At 40.1% G+C, this 19680-nt stretch overlaps 1 protein-coding gene across 1 annotated transcript; it reads right to left on the reverse strand.

The window, feature by feature from the left end:
- Positions 1-2142: 2142 nt before the first annotated feature.
- CCN5 (cellular communication network factor 5) lies at positions 2143-18998 on the reverse strand. The gene is made up of 5 exons (XM_060772192.2): positions 18878-18998; positions 15561-15777; positions 9248-9502; positions 8360-8562; positions 2143-3076 (listed from the first exon to the last, which is right to left on the reverse strand). The coding sequence occupies exons 1-5, from the start codon at positions 18923-18925 to the stop codon at positions 3053-3055; spliced, it is 747 nt and encodes a 248-aa protein (XP_060628175.2). The 5' UTR covers positions 18926-18998; the 3' UTR covers positions 2143-3052.
- Between the last annotated feature and the right edge of the window lie 682 nt (positions 18999-19680).

The raw sequence follows: 19680 nt of genomic DNA on the forward strand, positions 1-19680 counted from the left end.
TTGGGAGGTAAAGGCAGGTTTAACTGAGGTGAAGTAAATTACACATGGTATGGAGAGTGTAAAAAAAGAGTTTGTCATGATATTAGAACCTGGGGGCATCTATGGAAGCTCCATGATACATAGAGTTCCCACTTCAGTACCATCCCAGGTCCTGAAGTTTTCAGGTGGAAACCTGACAGCCAAACACAGTTCCTGGTGATGTCATTAAAGTGCTGTGCATGAAGTTGTAAGCACAGTTGCTCATCATTCTACGACATGACATTTTCTCTGAATTAAAAAGCAAGAAAAAGCAATAAATAAAAAGGCTTGTTCAGCCCTAGTGATAATATGAACCTGGTTCTCAGGCAAATGTTAGGGTCCAGTCAGGAAGGATGTGTTTGTGAGAAAATGATTAATTTGATTGTCTTGTTTTGGTGAGGACTGGCATTCTCTTGAAGGACAGATGCTGGACAACTGTGGTCTTTCAGATGTTTTGTTCTACAACTCCAAGTTAATGGTGAATGGTTGTGACAGCTGATATCCAAACACATCTGGAGGGCCCATTCTACCATAAAGGAACATATTCATACTTAGTGGGTATTGATTAATCCAGGTTTGTGCTTTTGATCGCCATACCACAACTACCTTTTGCCAACTCATGATAGTGTGCCAGGCAGGCATTATTTGTGCCACCATCTAGATAGAGGTAACTTGGAATGTATCTTTACTAAGTTCTAGACTTTTTGTTTCATTATGTCATACATGGAGACACTTTTGATGTCTTCATGATTTTAATTACTTCTGAATAGAGCTGATAGAACATTGGTCTTTGACTGAAACTACAAGTGCTTCCACACTGTAGATTGCAGTTTGACCCCACTTTAACTGCCATGGCTCAATGTTATGGAATCTGGGGAGGTGTAGTTTGGTGAGAAACCAGTACTATTTGGCAGAGAAGATTTGCTAAAGATTTCTTAGGGGTGCTTTGATTGTGATTTTTGCTTCTTGGCAGGTAGCTGGATTGGATGGCCCACAAGGTTGCTTCCAGCTCTATGATTCTATGATTAACGGTCTTGTAAAATAACAAATCCCAAGATTCTAAAATGACAATATCCAATTTATATTTGTTCCCTGATTTCCTAGACTTCCCCAAATCGAATGGTGAGCATATATCAATTCCAATCACAACATGATACATAATTGGGTGGGATATCCTACATGTTTACCTGAGGGAGATCACAATTTTGAAATAATGTGGTTCTGGGGATACTTACAAGTTTGGTAACACCACAGAAAGGTCTTGAGGAGGAAAGGGTAAGACTGACCATTCATCCCACCATCCCTAGCCCAGTTCCTTTGAGATTGTAGCAATGTATCACTTAGGAGCCCCCGGTGGCGCAGTGGGTTAAAGCGCTGAGCTGCTGAGCTTGTTGATCTAAAGATCGCAGGTTCGATTCTGGGGAGTGGCATGAACTTCCGCTGTCAGCCCTAGCTTCTGCCAACCTAGCAGTTTGAAAACATGCAAATGTGAGTAGATCAATAGGTACCGCTCTGGTGGGAAGGTAACGGCGCTCCATGCAGTCATGCCAGACCTTGGAGGTGTCTATGGACAACACTGGCTCTTTGGCTTAGAAATGGAGATGAGCACCACACCCCAGAGTCAGACATGACTGGACTTAATGTCAGGGGACATCCTTTACCTTTTTATCACTTATTTGCACTGCAGAAAGGAGCAAAGAGCACATAAAATCATCTCTGTGTTTCCCCTGCACATGATATAGAAAGCAGTACTCACTCCTACTAGTGACTGAGAACAATTACATGTTAATGTGTTGCTATATGCTTCCACTCTGTTATTTTATAAAAGCATCTTTAGCTCTTTGACTTTTCAACTGTGTATCATTTATTTATTTTTCATCACCCAAACACAGAGCCAGCGTGGTAAAGTAATTTGAGTGTTAGACCATGATTCTGGAGTCCAGGGTTCAGTTCCCCACTCAAAAATGGAGACCCACTTTTGACAAGTCATACATTCTCAGCTCCAGGAAATACTGTAGTAGGAGCACCTTAGGGTCACCATAAGTAGAAAACAACTTAAAGGTACATAACAACCAACAACAGAAAACAGAATTTACAACAATCTAAAACTCTGAGAGATGAGGCTCAAAGAATAAACTGAACTTTACTACAGACTAGTAAACAATTAAAACTCCATTTTGTCAGGTGACATTTGCTTCATGGACAATTTTATTATGAGGAGACTTTAATTCTTTAGATTTTCATACTGTTGAGTACTGGACTAGACTCTGGAGATCGGGCTTTGAATTCCTGCTTGATCATGAAAACCCAATTGATAATTTTGGGCAAGTTACACTCTCTCAAGGTCAGTGAAAGGCAAAGACAAACCCTCTCTGAACATTTTTTGCAAGTAAAGGTTCATCTAGGATTGCTTTATATCAGAAATGACTTCAAGGACCACAGCAACATAATGTCTGTTCTTTTGCATGTCACCACCAGGGCTTGTCTCTGGATATTTGATTTTTTTTGTGTGTGTGAACCCCTTGAAGTGGCTTTCATCAAGCCATTCTCAGGCCATTGGCAACTGCAATTATGTATTTATTCTAAGGATGACAGTCTACTTTGATCAATGGGACTGCATCACCTGCCAGGTCCCCAGTACCACCCTTTAGCAAAGAAACAGTGCGTGGAGAATGACATGACATAGTTCTTTGAGTTACTGTAGCTCAGCTGCAAAGCATCATTCCCCCAGTGATGGACTTACAATTGTAGCCACAAGCTGGCAATAAGCACTTCAGTATTTGCTAAGTATTAAAACATACGGACTGGCTTCTCTCACTGAACTATGCAACATTGGTCTAGGGTAACTGCAGTGGGATTAAGAAGCAAAACAGGCATCAGCTGTGACAAGGGAGTCACTCTTGTTTTCTGATTCCTCCTTATAGGAAGCCAGCCATTTTCTTCTCTCCATTCTGGGATGAGTCTCTTCTTGTCTGTTGTGACCTGAACACCAAGATAGGGCCAATATGTCAGCTTCTGAATGGACTGGAACACTTTATAAGCGGTTTCTTCTTCCTCTCTGTAGAGACAGAATATTCAGTGTCACTCTGACAAAGCCAGCAATTGGATTACAGAAATAGGACCAAATCTGGACTGCACTATGGGAAAATACTTGTCATTTCCAGAGGTTGGAATTGTGACTTTTGTGGACCAAATCCCCGCAGACAGCATGGAAAGAAAGACAAGATACTGCCTCCTCCCTCCCTTCTGTGTAGAATTTAACTGGACTAGCATTTGTATTCTACTTCAACACTGGCAGTGGAACACAAAGCTATGTGGCACACACAACTCTATCCTTTAACAGCGGGATGTGGCTGGAAAATTCAGGTGAAATGGCTGTGGAACTGCCCTGCTTTCCTCAGGGTGTTTTGAAGTGGTTGCCTCACTTTGCCAAATGGTTGGGGTGACCCAGAATATGGAGACATTTCTTTTTTGTTTCATCAGGTCAGCAAAATGTCTTGAGTCAGCCATGTGCCTTGTTCATTAATTTTACCTGGCAACGGCATCTTCACCTTGTAAACCTGTGTTTCCCCACTGCTTCTTCCAGAATTTATTTCCACAAAGAGTGGTTCTAGATCAGTGGTTCCCAACCTGTGGTTCATGGACAACCAGTGGTCTGCAAGAACGAAAATATGGTCTGCAGTCTCACCATTAGTATCCCGTTGTCTCGAAACCATGTAGCAATGAGAGCAAGTAGTCTTGCCCTTTTATAGTGCCATGGCAATGGGGATGTTGGGAGGGGAGATTACTACTACCACATTAGCTCTAGGTTATTAAATATGATTTTCTATGGGCGAGCAGATGGCGACTACTGGATGGCATATTTTCTGTATCAATGTGGTCTATCCAATGCAATTTTCTGAATAAGCATCCCAAATAACCAAACCAAATCTAAAGTTGACCAAAAACTGATTCGTAACCCTTTTGGTAGTAATGTTGGAGAGTGGTCCCTGGTCAAGTGGTCCCTGGTCAAAAAAGGGTTGGGAACCACTGTTCTAGATGGATGGTACATTGCACTATCAAATCAAGAAACACTATACAGTGATGCCATCTTTTCTTCTCTAAATACTTTTTAAGCGTGGAGGAGGGGAGAGAGAAATGACATAATAGATTAATAAACATGGGAGAGATACACATGGAAGATGACATTGTCTGGATCTGTTCCAAGGGGGAATTTCAAGTAGAAGATACCTCAAAATAGGCATTAGAAGACAGTGTGCCTTTATTATGTGTTTTTCTGCTCAGTAGATTATCTACAGTAAGATGGAAGAAGGCTCAGAAAAAACAGGGAAAGTTAAGAGTGAAGGAAGCCCTCATAAAATTCAGTGGATGAGACAAGTTGGTAGTACAATTAAAGTGTCTGTTAAGGAAAAGAAAATGAAGCATTGTGCTAAACTCATGTCCTGTGTTTTAATCTTTGCTCTGTGTATTTTATGTATCTTTTATAGAAATATGTTTTAACATGTATCTTCTATAGAAATATGTTTTGATATGTGTATTTATAGAATCTTTACAATGATTATATGTTTTAACTATGTTGTAACCCATCTCGAGCCACAAGGAGAGGTGGATAAGAAATATTATTATTATTATTATTATTATTATTATTATTATTATATAGTAGATTACTGTTTTTGACCTTTTACCTAAAATCAAGCATGTCAGATTACAAACGTCCAAATTTCCTAGACAAGTAATGGTCCTTGTTAGCTGGAGCACTCTGGGTATTATTTTGAAGCTCTGCTTTCACACTATAGGTCAGCATTCTCCATTGTACCCAAGGGCAGCAGGCTAATCCTGCAAAAACAACGTATTCATTCCTTTTCCAGAAACACCGGGAAACTCACAAGTGACGTAACAGAAATACATTTTTGTCTCTGGGATTATCTAAGTATCAACAGCTGATGTCTTCCACATAATTGGGGCAGTGAATTCATTCTGCCCCAAGGTGCTAAATCAAGTCTGGAAAGATGGTTCATCAGGTTGGATAATTCCTTGAAGGTTCGGACTAAAATTCAAAGTGGATTTGTCATTCTTACTGACAGGGAAAGCACCAACCATAATGGAATACACATTGAAATCATAGTTTGGGGGTCTCCAAATGGTGGTCTTTCCCCAGATATGGCAAATTCATCTGCTTAAGACATCAACATGGAAGTGTCAATTAGAACTACTTATCTGTAGCTTCTATCTATCTTCCACAGTTTTGCCTTGGGCAGGATCTTGGGCGGGGTGTTATGTTTTACAGCAATTATGCTATTAGCTGCCACAACCAATTAACCTGAGGTTATAGCCTTCCTACTTCCTACTTGAGCCCCCAGTTGGGCAGTGGATTAAACCACTGAGCTGCTGAACTTGCTGACTGAAATGTCAGTGGTTCGAATCGGGGAAGTGGGGTGAGCTCCAGCTGTTAGCTCCAGCTTCTGCCAACCCAGGAGTTCAAAAACATGCAAATGTGAGTAGATCAATAGGTTCCACTTCAGTGGGAAGATAATGGTGCTCCATGCAGTCATGCTGGCCACATGACCTTGGAGGTATCTATGGACAACACCTGCTCTTCAGCTTAGAAATGGAGATGAGCACCACCAACGTGACTTAATGTCAGGGGGAAACTTTTACCTACTTTCAACTTCTTTTCTATAAACAGCAAAATATGGGTGCATCTAGTATCTCTTGATCAAAAAAAGTCTGCATGTCCCTCCTTCCAAAGCCCAGGCCAATTTAAATCCAATCAGGCAGCACATTTAATCCAAGCTATGTCCATAAATCATACTGCCATATTTTTTGGGTCAAGGAAGAACTATTGCTATTTTGTGGATTCAGCTGCTTACAGATCTTAGCAGGCAAATTTCAAGGATTGATTTTTCTGGAAGCATTTCTACTATAGAACACCTTCCTTAAGATGCTCTGTCCTTCACCTTACTGCTAAGTGGTCCACAGAGAATTTAGGTGGAGAAAAGGACAGTGTGAGGTACTGAAGAACCCTGGAAATGAAAGGCTGATGTGCCATCATTCCTTTTACTGAGAAACAATGTGACAAGGAACATGAAGCTGTGTCAACATGAAGGACACCGCTCCCCCCTCTCATGTCTAGCCCAGGGATAGAGAACAAATGGCCCTCCAACTGTTGTTATATGCCAGTTCCCATTAGCATGACTCTCGGGGATGATGCTTTACTCAAATAACAACTGATAGTTCCTTGCAGCCTTATGCTCTAAAGTCATTACTCTTCGAGATGCATCCATGCTGGCTGTGTGATTCTGGGAACTATGGTTCCAAAAGATAACATTTCCAAATTCTATGATATGGAGTGCGGTAAGTTATGTTAATACAGGAAAGAGAGGACTCTCCCTCAATAAGTTCGTATCATTCTCTACCTATTGTTGTATCTCTGTTGATAGCCAGGAAAAAAATACTTTTCATATATGATGCAACTCTCTTATCTATGGAACCAGTATCTGTGGTTTCTTTTATATATGTCTGGGAACATATCTCCTTTCTAGGCATTTTCTATGTCCTCCAATGGTACTGTGTTATTCCTGGATCAGAGGTCCTTCATTTTAATAAGGTTTGCTATTATATGTGGTTTTATATACTCACGTGAACCCTGGGAACTTATCTCCTATTAATACAAATTATGATTTAATAGAAATTAAATATATAAATGGCTCCAATCCTTAGCAGACTTTCTCAAGAGTTAACTCCCTCAAGAGCAATATATATAGGAAAAATGAAAGTCTTTTTCAAAGTCTAACTTCTTGAAGAAGATCAACCCCTGTGCATTTTGTCCCCCTCTTCCTTTTGGGTACAGATTCTTATGCTGCTCCTCATCCCATATCCTAATGCCGGAGAATAAACAGAACTAAGAAATAAATTATTGGAAAAGACTGTCCTGAGGTTCTCAGCCCCTTTGTGGATGATCAGGCCTGCTGCTCAAGAAACACATTTCTTTCCAGCAACTATCATTAAAATAAACTGGTCACACATCCATGCCATTCTTTATTCTATCCCCTAATGAGCTTTGACCTTCCAATGATGCCACTTATTCATACATGTTCTTCCCATCTTGGAGCCCTCTTTCCTAGTCTTTGCTTCCAATCACTTGCTTCTATCTCAGACCCAGGGCTTGAAAACATTACTTTTCTGAACCAGAACTTCAAGAATTCTACAACCAACTTGGCTGCTACCTAGTGACAACACTGGCTGCATAATTATCTGAGTTATAGCCAAGAAATGATTGCCCTCTCAAGTTCTGTTGTTTATTCGTTCAGTTGCTTCCGACTCTTCGTGACCTGATGGACCAGCCTACATCAGAGCTCCCTGTCAACTGTGGCCACTGCCAGCTCCTTCAAAGTCAGGTCAGTCACTTCAAGGATACTATCCATCCATCTTGCCCATGGTCAGCCCCTCTTCCCTTTTCCCCAGCATCATTTTCTTCTCCAAGCTTTCCTGTCTTCTCATTATGTGGCCAAAGTACTTCATCTTTGCCTCTACTATCCTTCCCTCTAATGAGCAGTCGGGCTTTATTTCCTGAAGTATGGACTGGTTTGATCTTCTTGCGGTCCAAGGCACTCTCAGAATTTCCCCCCAGTACCACAGTTCAAAAACGTCTATCTTCCTTTGCTCAGCCTTCCTTATGCTCCAGCTCTCACATCCATAGGCTATTGCTTTAACTATGTGGATCTTTGTTGCCAGTGTTCTCTCTCCACCCCTCACTATTTTATCGAGATTGGTCATTGCTCTCCTCCCAAGAAGTCTTTTGATTTCCTGTCTGCACCTTTACTTCTTCTACCCAAGAATTTTTTGCTGGCCCATGGTCCTCTGCCCCTTGTTACTTTTTCTAAGCATACTTGTGGCATTATCACACCACACAATCATAGCTCTATGGAGTTTTACAACCTCTTTATATGGTCCTTTTGCTGTGATGAGGGAAGGAGAGAGGGCACACAAAAGGGCTATGTGAAAAGGTCAGAAGACTCCTCTTTATGATTGCATCCAGTGGGATCCTGTAGTTTGATGAGTCACTAGAGCTCTCTGGCTGAGAATTCTAAATATCCCTCTCTAAACTATAAATTCAAAGATTCCATCAGATGCAGTCATGGCAGTTAATGTGGAATCAAAATGCTATAATTAAGTAGTATGAAAGTACCTTTGATGAATTATGCTTCTTCTCTTTAGCCATCTCATGTAGGGTTGTCCAAATATAGTAGGACCAACCAGCTGCAATTTCTGTCTTCTTTACATATCAGCTTTAAACCTGGTGGATGTTTCCATCATTATTTTATCTAAGTGCACCACTTACCAAGTTGTGTATTCCCATGAGATCTTGACAAGGTCCCGAGATACAAAAGCGCCTCTGGGTTTCAAGCCGACAGTATGGATTCTGGTTAGAGACCCGCACAGACATTCCTACACCGCAGCTGGCAGAACAAGCAGACCACTCGGTGCTCCATTCTTCACATGCACCAGAAAAAGCCATGGATGCTGTCCCAGGCAGTCTTTGTGCTGAGCAAGGAAAATGGATAAGGAAAGGAAAGGGAATATGTTAAAGCTGACACAGACTTCAATCTTTTATTCACATGTTCCATTTGAAAACAGTGGTATTTAAGACAGACATTATTAAACTAGGTTCCTTTGATTTCAATGTGTTTACTCATTGTGATGTACTCATTACATCATGAAGTCTGACTCCAACTAGATTTGATATTTTTAAAATGCTTAAGATATACAACATGTAAGCCTTTTCTTTTGCAACGAATCTTTTGCAAGTCACCTACATACATTCTAATGAATCTGCGAAGTCCTTGTTTTATCAAAAAATAAATGTGCCACCATAATGCCATGCTCCATCCCCACGTGTATTCATTTGGCTCCATCTTAAATGTCTGAAGAGTGCTTGTTTTTGGCCAGTCCTGTTTGTAAGTCAGTCCAGAAAAAGTTATTAGTCTACAAAAATATTTTATTAGTCTGCTGCATTTTGATGTTGGGCACAGAGGCAAGGCAGAAAGTTCTGTTGCTCCTTTGCCAGCTTGCTCACTCCACTTTACAGAACTGCTTGTACAGCTTGCAATTCCTTCTTGCTTACAACTACCAGTAAATGCTAAAATACAAGGCTAGCTTAAGATGTAATTGTGGCTCCACCAAAAATATGAGAACTGTAAATGAGATCCAGGAAGCATGAATGCATTACCTGCCACGGCATCTTGCAAGAGTTGTCTCTCTTGTCTTTCGCAAATCCATTCTGGGCAACACTTTCCTGGAATCTCCACGCGTCTTGGATGAGGGCAGTCTGGAGTAGGGAGGCGAACGTCCTCACTGCAGAGGGGGACACATGTGAAACCTCCTCCTGAGCAGCGGCACTGGACCTTACAGTTTGGCTGGAACACTTCTCCATCTCGATAAATCTTCCCATTCACTTCACAGTTGTCATCATCTCCTTCTTCATCTATAACCAATGTTCAGAATAACCAGAATAAAGGAGATGACTCAAATATTGGCATTCAGCCTATGATAGATCTAACACCAAAGATACTGTATATAGTCGAGTATAAGCCTAGTTTTTCATCCCCTTTTTTTAGGATGAAAAAGCTTCCCTCAGCTTATACTCAAGTCAATGTCATTTATTATTTTACTCTGTTATTAGTATTATTTTATTACACTTATTATTTTACTCTATTATTATTATATTTACATTAAGAGCTTTAATTATTATATTCCATTATTATTTTTATTACATTTATTATTTTACTCTATTATTGTTTTTATTGCATTTATTATTTTACTCTCTATTATTATTGGAAGGATACATAAGCACATTTACATTGAAGAAGGTTAGAATAATGATTTAATCAGAGTTGGGCAGTCTTATCTTAAATTTCAGTTTTATGTAAATATTCAAAAACATTTAACCTACTGATGCCTAAATTAATGTAATGTTATTGGTATCTATTCTTGTTTTGAAATTTACCAGTAGCTGCTGCATTTTCCACTCTCGGCTCATAATTGAGTCAATATGCTTTCCCAGATTTTTGTGGTGAAATTAGGAGCCTCGGCTTATATTCAGGTTGGCTTATACTCAAATATATACAGTAAAAGAATATTCCTCTAGTCTAAAACTGAAACATAAATTTCTGAATATTTCAGAAAGGGAATTCATCAGATGCAATAATCCTAGTAACTTTAAAAAAAACACCTAGTTCCACTATTTCTAGTGTTGGTTCTTGGCACCACCAACTCCTACTATTTTAGGTTCCTCTTTTGGCAAAGTTGTTGGTACCACAGCATTACTAATCTCCTCCTGGTTTACATGGAAACTGGTTCCAAATCTAATGATTATCCATCATAAGATTAAGTAGGTAATATTGATTGATTGATTTACTCTATTTATATCCCACCTTTCTTTACCCCAAAGGGAACTCAAGGCAGCATTACAAATGACAACTATTTGATGCCTTTAGACAACAGACAATTAGATACATTGTTAAAATTTGAAATTAGAGTTAAATGCATATTAAAACATATATACATTATAATCACTATATAAACATTGTAATCACTATTAACATCACACCATCCAAAGGTAAATTATTCGACTAAGGCAATACAATGTGTGAGAGGTTCCCACACAGATAGTGATTCTGAAAAGTAAAATACAGAGTAGATAACAAAATGCAACACCTACACCAAGACCTAAGCTAGAGCTATGTTTCTTTGAGGGGTACCTGTTGGAGGCTACATTCAGATATAAGAAGCTCAGTGAAAAGAAGTGGACTTGGGCACAGAAGGAGATGTGAAGAACCATCTGAATTATGGTGATGATCATTATAGTAAAAAATTATGAGATTCACAGTTCGAAAACTTATGGAGGGCCACACATTGCCCACTCCTACATTATTAAATCCGGGATTTAATTGGGTTTCTCTGTATTTTTTTCAGGCATTGCACATTGCTCTTCCTGACAAGATTTTGATTGCTCAATTACTGATTCACTCACAAAATTACATGGGGGTTCAGACATCATCATCTTCCCTTTGTAGCCCTCCTGTATTTCCCCACAACATCTTTCATCTGTTTTTAAAGCACAAGTATCAGTTGAGGAGGGAAATCTAGAACAATTCCAGCCTTGACTGACAATGCTAACACCTGTTAATTTCAAAACGCACATCAACTTTACTAAGGAAACTTGGAATGAAGAGATCACTTGTAAAAAGTGTAATGTAGAATTCCACCACGATTAGTGAGTGGGACAAAATCCAACTGGCTCTGGGGGGAATGATGGCCTTCCAGTTTCAGTTTTCTTGTGCTTCAGAAAATATATGTTTCTGCAAGTCACTTGTCAACTTATGGTGACTGCATACATTTCATAAAGTTTTGCTATTTCCTTTCTCTGAAGTATAGCTTACAGCAGATATTTTGGTCATTGAACCCTTCAGAAGACGTTTTCCCCCTGTGGAACCCTAACTCTATCCCTGGTTTTTACTAAGCATTGTTTAAAGTTACAGAGAATGCATTCACTGTTGCCTGGTTTTGGTCAAAAAAATTTTTTTTTAATGTGAAGGATTTGAAAAAAAAAGGGAAAATATTTTAAATATGACCACCAATGTGAGAATGTTCTGAACTGAATTGAATGAAGGCAGTATAGAAGGTAAAGATTTTCCCTGACATTAAGTCTAGACGTGTCCAACTCTAGGGGGTGGGGCTCATCTCCATTTGTAAGCCAAAGAGCTGGCGTTGTCCATAGACACCTCCTAGGTCATGTGGCCAGCATAACTGCATGAAGGCTGTTATCTTCCTGCAGAAGTGGTACCTATTGATCTATTCACACTTGCATGTTTTCAAACTGCTAGGTTGGTAGAAGCTGGGTCTAACAGCAGGAGTTCACCCCGCTCCCTGGATTCAAATCACCGACCTTTCAGTCAGCACTGTTATCTTCCTGTAGAAGCAGTACCTATTGATCTACTCACACTTGCATGTTTTCAAATTGCTAGGTTGGCAGAAGCTGCACTTAACAGCAGGAGCTCACCCCGCTCCCTGAATTCAAACCACCAACCTTTCTGTCAGCAAGTTCAGCAGCTCAGCTGTTTAACCCACTGCACACCAGGGGGCCCATAGTAGTATTTGTAAGAGAAAGACCCATCTGGACGTTGCTAGAAAAGTCAAGAGTGCTCTGACATGTTCTCGAGGAACTTTATTGGAACTTCCATGTACTTTCCTAGCAGATATCATGCGGGTCTAAGATGCTGGGCTGTGATAAAACAACTTTTTTGGTGAGTAGATGTTTGGAGATAACCCGCACTCCTTCCTTTGCATTAGAGACAATCAAATAGTTGGCTTTGTGTGGTTTTATTTTAAAATCCATTTTTAAATTGATTTTTAAGAGTGTTTGTGGAGTCCTTACAATGCTTTCGGAGCATAGTTTGAAAAACCACTGGTCTGCAGTATCTGGTATATATTAATAATTCTCATCCAAGTACTAAGCAGGGCTGAACTGCTTAGCTTATATGATCAGAAAGGATCTAGTACTACTCAATTTTCACTTTTCTGAAATATTATTATTATTAATTTTATTTATCCCCGCTGGGATTCAAGGAGGCTAACAATTCCACACTACTGATATAAGGTTGCTTTAGATCAGATAATTGCAGAGCTTGTGACATTTACTTTTCTGGAATATAACTCCCACTTGTCATGCCAACTAGAGGACATTTTGAAAGCCATAGTAAAACAAAACAAAAAAACCTTTTCCAAGTTCATCATGGTAGCTGCTAGCGTTTTTTGTGTTCTGAAGAAACCTTAGATCAGAGGCTGATTGCATCCATTGTTGCATTAGTAAATTCCAAGTTGAGTCACTACCCTTCAAGTGAGACATAATAGTAGTAAATCAGGAGCTAATCAAAGGAGGCAAAACTGGGCTAGATACACCTTTTTTGTTCTGAAGGAACCACATCTCAGTGGTTGATTGCATCCATTCTTGCATTAGTAAATTCCAAGTTGAGTCACCACCTTCAAGTGAGGCATAGTAAATAAGAGGGCTAGATACAGTCTTGTTTGATGTAAGACGGCTCCTTTTGTTGCTATTGAATTTGCTTAGCACAAAGTAATACCCAAGCAAACCATAATACTTGGGTATACAGACTGTGCTATAATGTTTTTTCAAGACTTGACCACTATGCTTCTGCCCTTTCTCAAGATCTTTCTAAGTATTTTGTTCCTAGTTAAGACTCGTTATTTTGCGAGAAGGTGATATTTATTTAGCTCACATCCCTGTCAACTGGCTTGAACTATCCAAGGAGGACAGGAAATCAGGGCATATTTGCTGAATTCTGTTTGCATTCCTGCCAACTACCATGGGAGCTCCTGAGAGAGAAAGTAGAGAAGAAACAGTTGTGACGTAAAAGCAAGCACGTATTGCGTACCTACTGCTTGGAATGCGAATCCTGATGTTTGATTTATGAGACTACAACAGTATTATCCCCTTCTAGCCAGGTACCCACCAAACAGTAGGAATGTTTGAATTCTAATGTGCCATTCAAAGCTTATGCAGGTAAACATGCAACCAAGAGGGCAAGGTGCGTCTCCAAATACATGTTTCTCAAAGGGTCTTAACTCTTCAGTGTCTAAACCCCTTTCCCTACTGGTAGTCCAATGGAGATGAAGCATTATTGCAGCTCATTGGCTAAGCTTCCCTTACTGGCTGGGAAATTGTGAGACTGGTTTTCCAAATGCAATGGCTCCCATGCTGTCAGTTATGATGTCATAAACTGTTTCCTATTCACATTTATAATTGGGGTGCCATTGCTACAATCACAAATTCTTTTGAAACCCACCATAAAAATGCCAGGTGTTGGAGACTGTATTTTAGATATGTGGTACCAAAATAACATGGCTAGTATGTAGAAGCCAGTGTGGTGCAGTGGCTTGAGCATTGCGTTATGAATGTGAAGACCACGGTTTGAACCCCTGCTCAGCAATGGAATCTCAGTGGGTGACCTTGGGCACTCTTTTATCCTTAGAGGAAAGCAAAGGCAAAACCCCTTTGGATAAATCTGCCAAGAAAACCCTGTTATACATTCATCTTAGTTGGAAACAACTTGAATGAACACAACAACATATAGATCTTGACAGATGTGAATGAAAGTATTTGGGTATATACCGGGTACTGAGAGATTGGCTGTTTCTCCTCAGTTTCCTAGACTAGTCCTGACTAGATCTAGATTTTTGTTTCTGCATTGTGATAAGTAAAGTATGACAGTCATCAGGAGCTGGCTTTTATATATAGTCCCTTAGGCATTGATAAGGTGGCATATGTCCTTCTTTACAGTTGACTGTTTTCTATTTGTATAGCTATTGCAGGTCCATCCTGTGTTTGATTATGGCTTCTTTTTAAAGGGCTGTGCAAGTCTATTTCAAGGATTAAGGACAGTGAGAAAAGAGGAGATCAGGGCCTTACCAATAACATCTGGCCAGGCCCTTAGCCAGGATTTTGATTCGGGGGGGGGGGGGGGGCTGAGTCTGAATGAAAGAGGGTCTACCCTAGCAAACCTTTTGTATCGTTACCCCAATACCCCTATGCATACGAGATATACTGAGCATGGTGATCAGATCATGATATGAATAAACATAACAGTTTAAATAATGCACCAGTAAGGCCTTTTCGCAGACCACTATGAGGATTTCGGGGGGGGGGGGGGGCTGAAGCCCCCAAAGCCTCCCCCCCCCCCTTGGCTACATGCCTTCATCTAGCTAAGAGTCATCAGAAGCATAGCTTCCAGGTTACAGACTTACTTGATATGATGAAGTCTTTGTTTTTTCTATTTAAATAATATCAGTTATTCTAAATGTACACTTACAGACATAACTTAGCACATGCTGATTTGAAGCATACCTGTGTCTCTCCCATCTTCGCTCTGTCGTCCTATTGTTATTTGGATCATGATAATAAGTAAAGGGGCTTAAACTCATCTATCCCCCACCCCCAGTATTTTCCAAAAGCTGATATACATTTGTATGAGTGGACCTCTTCTACTGTTATCAATACCAGGGGAACAATTCTACTGGAAAAGTAGTAAGAGGAGGCTAATTTTATTATCTTTGTCATGGGCACAGGGTTGTAATACAGCTGGTTGGGAGGTTCTAGGAGTTGTAGTCCAAATTGTATCTTTTCCAGAATCTGTTCTAGCCATAATCTCATCAACTTTATGATTTGGGGATCTCATTAATGGTGACCATCAAGTCCAGTTTAGTAGAGAACTTGTAGTATAACAAGAACTTGGATTCTTAAGTCTCTGCTAAACCTGCATAGAACTTCTGACTTCATGTTTTATGGTTTTATTTGGATTTTTTATTGTATATGTTGATAGCATCATTGATGCTTAAGTGAGGCCGCCCTGAGTCCCCTTTGTGGGGAGAAGGGCGGGGTAGAAATGAAATAAATAAATAAATAAGTTGAGTTTCCCTCCCCATGACTGATTGGATCCTGAAAGAGGTGAGATGTGTTTGCTCACAGTTGCAGATTCCTCCTCTCCCCATTGGAGCTGCACTGTAGTCACAGATTAGACCCTGGCTCTGATCACACACGTGAATGGAATTGCAAGGCTCTCCCAGCCTGCGGGCACATATGTTGCAGCAGCCACATCCATCAAGGACCATAGGTGAGCCAGGAGGGCAACGGGGAGGAAGCCAAGGACAATAGCATGGAGTTTGGCAACGCTGAGTGTAAACCTGCAAAGAGGGAGGGAGAGAGAAAGAAGGAGAATGGATCATTCCATGGCAAAATGGCAAGGATGGCCAGGAAATTTGGGGAACCTTAGTTCAAAAAGTAACATTTCCTACTTCTTAGGTACAAATCTAGGGCACCACCGCGTTCACCACTGAATAGTTGAACCTCAGAAGCAGAGGTTGTTATTTTTTCTGTGTCTCCAGGTTGACTCTATTTATGGTGAACCGATCTTAGGGTTTTCTTGGCACTATTTATTAGAGAAGGTTTGCCATTGGCTTCCTTTTAGACTGAATGTGTGATTTTCCCAAAGTCACCAGTGGGTCTCCACAACTGAGCAGGGATGTGAATCCCAGACTCTTAAAATGATAATCCAATATACAAACAACTATACCATACTGGTTTTTAAGAGGCAGAGTAGGTCTTCAGGAAAAAAGCCAAATAATAGATATGTTGATGAATGTTTGAAAGCCAAATAATAGATATGTTGATGAATGTTTCTTGCGGGAATGAATGTAGAATATCTGCAAAGGTCACTTAAAGCTAAAGTATGCAACATTCACAGGATTTGGGCTCTTGCAAAAAAAAAAAGCATTACTAACTAAATTGAATATGACTGGATCATTTATTTATTCATTTAAGGCCCAACTTTGCCCTGGCATAATGGGATAAAAATGGAATGAATGAACAAATGAATTAACAGTAAGGTCAAAGCCATTCATGGGTTACAGAAGATTGCCAGTAAATGCATTAAAGGTAAAAAAAAAAGTAGAAAATCAATACTTTAAAAAATAAATAAATGTGAATGTCTTTTAGAGTTGCCAGACCTCAGAGCCTAGTGCAGAGTCTCTAGTTTTCACACAGCACCCCTGCATAGGAGACAAGGACAAGTGCAAATCCCCAGCTCAGCCAGTTTTGCAAGGCCTGGATTATTTGTTGTTGCAACTTTCTCTAAAGGGTCTTGGTATTTATTTAGGACTTTAGCAAAGTAAGCTACTATCTCGTAACCATGCATAGCGACAACTTACTGGTATTGTCACATCACCGCTGCCTTAATACAACTGCTATGATTTGGCAGTGCAAAGCCACACTTCCAGGTAGGCAGCATGATGTGCCATTTCGCTCCATTTTTAAAAAATAACTAAAAGACACTTTTTCAGCAAGGGGAGAATATGAGAGGAGAACAATCCTACCTGCTGATATCACCAGCATTTGATCACATCAGTGCCCAAACCTTATAACACAAGAAACTATAGCGCAATCAGAGGGCATTTTTTACTCATCAGTAGGTAGGAATGGCTTCATCACGAGGTAGTGGACCAGCTACAGATATTGCAAGGAATTGTTTGATAGAGACCTTCACACAATGCCAAAGATGACAGTATTGTTTCTAGGCCAGTCCATCACCTCCATGTGATAAAGTCCTCAGTTAACTTCTTCCTACCATTCATTGTGGAATCATCGCTCAACTCAGCACCCACTTTCTAGTTAGGAACAAATAGGCTAGATTAAACATTCCTTATCCTGTCTCTCTAAGTAAGTGAGAAGAAACAATCCCTTTATTCATATTGATCTGGAAAGATGCCCTTTAGTAAGGTTTCTGTCTTAATTTCCAAACAGGAAAATGTGTTCTCGCTCTCTCACTCACTCAGGGCCCTTCCACACAGCCATGTAACCCAAAATATCATGGTAGATAATCCACAATATCTGCTTGAACTGGATTATCTGAGTCCACACTGCCATATAATCCAGTTCAATGTGGATTTTATACAGCTGTGTGGAAGGGACCTCAGTCTCTGTATATAAATAAAATGACATGAGGAAAAACACTTGATACTTAATGCAAACCCCACGACATCATTAGGGGCTGTCCCTAACTCTTAGGTTTTGGCCCAGAAATCTCACGGCCTGAGACATTCCTGAACTGGCAAATCTAATGGCTGGTGACATTTCTTGTTTTCTGATGAAGATCTAGTTTCCAAACTAATTCCCATTTGGGTTACTCACTTAACAAGTGCCAAGGATTATAAAATAGATTGCCTTTTGAAAACTCTTGAACTATATATCAGAGTACCATCTATATTATTAACCATTTGCACTGGGGATATTAATTCCATTGTGTTTCTACATATAACAAAATAACTCACTGAATTGTGATCTTTTATCTCCCTCTTAGAATCTGAAAGCAAAACATTCTATCTTCTTAATATTGTCCAGGATAAAACAACTGGAACTAGCAATTGTTTTGTCAGACAGCAAACGGTTTCAGCCACTTAAAGATAACTGACTTCCACCTACAGTTTGTTATGTCTGAGGCATATTAATTTTAATGGGATTTGCTTTTGATCAGTACAGTAAATAACATGCTGAAGACGTGGTATGATGGCTTCCTTTTATTTCTTTTTGATTTATTGTAGCCTACTGTGTCCTTAGATACCATCTAATCTTATGTCACAAATTTCAAAAGGCACTCAGCAGCAACATCTCTGTACTTGTGTGCTGTCTCCAAAAATTTGGAATCAATCAGCAATCTGGAACTACTGCGAAAACTATTTTCATCCTTTGTTTTCTGCCTTGTGTGTGTGTTTGTTTTAAATGAACTGTGTTCACCCTGCACAGTTCTGCAGGCAGCAACAGCTGTACATATGCTCCTCTGTGTTTTTCAGAGCAAACTTTGGAGAACAGTTGAGCAATCTTGCAAAATAATGCCAGCTGCTTGGCTCTCTGCCTTGGTAGGTTGTAACACTGAGAACAGTGTGGATTACTATGCAGGATCCTCAGCTAACCCAAGTGCATCCCTGTAATAATGGAGCAATTAATGAATGAAATCCAGATATAGGTGCACTCATGCTAAACTTATCACAGGCCAATGAATGTCTAAGATTTGGCCTTTTAGCAGCTATCACACCACCACATTCTCCTTGGTTTCCGTGCACTTGGCACGTAAGCATGTACATTAAATAACATTCATGCTTTTCCATACATCTTTGAACTATTGCATTTTGCCAAACCTAAGTCTCCTGGTTATAAATCATCTTGAAAGGGAGGAGGGAGGCAAAAGAACAAATCTTGACTGTCTAAACGAACATTTCCCAGCCTTCTTACCTTGGAAAGAAGACAGAGGAAGGAGATGAAGAGAAGCTGGGTTTTCATTCTGACACTTCAGCACATCCCTCCCCAGGCAGTTTGGAGACAGCAGTGTGTCTGCCGTTTTAAAGCCTGTGAGTAAAGTCCTGCAAGTGTTTATACTCTTCCCTGCTCTGATGTCACTCCCAGGCTCCAGTATAAACACGAAGAGGTTTGGACAAGCGTCAAGTTGTTTCTTTTTTCTTTTTCTCTACCCCCTTCCCCCCACATTCCAGTTAACATTTCCATTCACCTCAAGGTGAGAACATGCAGCCCATTGACAAAGCCGAGAAAAAGGCTGTGCACTGAGGACCAAAGAAGGAAAACGGTGCACAAACCAGGAGAGAGATCAAATGGATAAGGTGCATCCTTTGAATGGACAGCCTTTCCATAAATGCTTGGAGCTCTTAACACAAGAGTTCTGTGATATCAAGACACTTTGGAAAGTTAATTATAGACAGAAGCAGTTCCTAAGAAAGGCCGGTAGTAAGTGGCTACAGTAAACAACTAAAAAGGAAGACCAGAAGAAGGCAAGGCATTGGGAGGGAGATTACTTGAGGTGCATAATCATGCATGGTTGCTGAAAGCCAGCATTTCTCACCATGAGGGGCAACTCCAATTAAATCACCATACATGCCATGTTGAGAGGTAGTGGCCATGCACTGATATCATTCCTGCATAAATAAATAGGATGGGACTCTCAGATCTGATGACTACAAGAGAGGAGATTCCATCTGAACATGAGGAAGAACTTCCTGACTGTGAGAGCCGTTCAGCAGTGG

Source organism: Anolis sagrei, chromosome 4, assembly GCF_037176765.1.
Source record: "Anolis sagrei isolate rAnoSag1 chromosome 4, rAnoSag1.mat, whole genome shotgun sequence".
NCBI lineage: Eukaryota > Metazoa > Chordata > Lepidosauria > Squamata > Dactyloidae > Anolis > Anolis sagrei.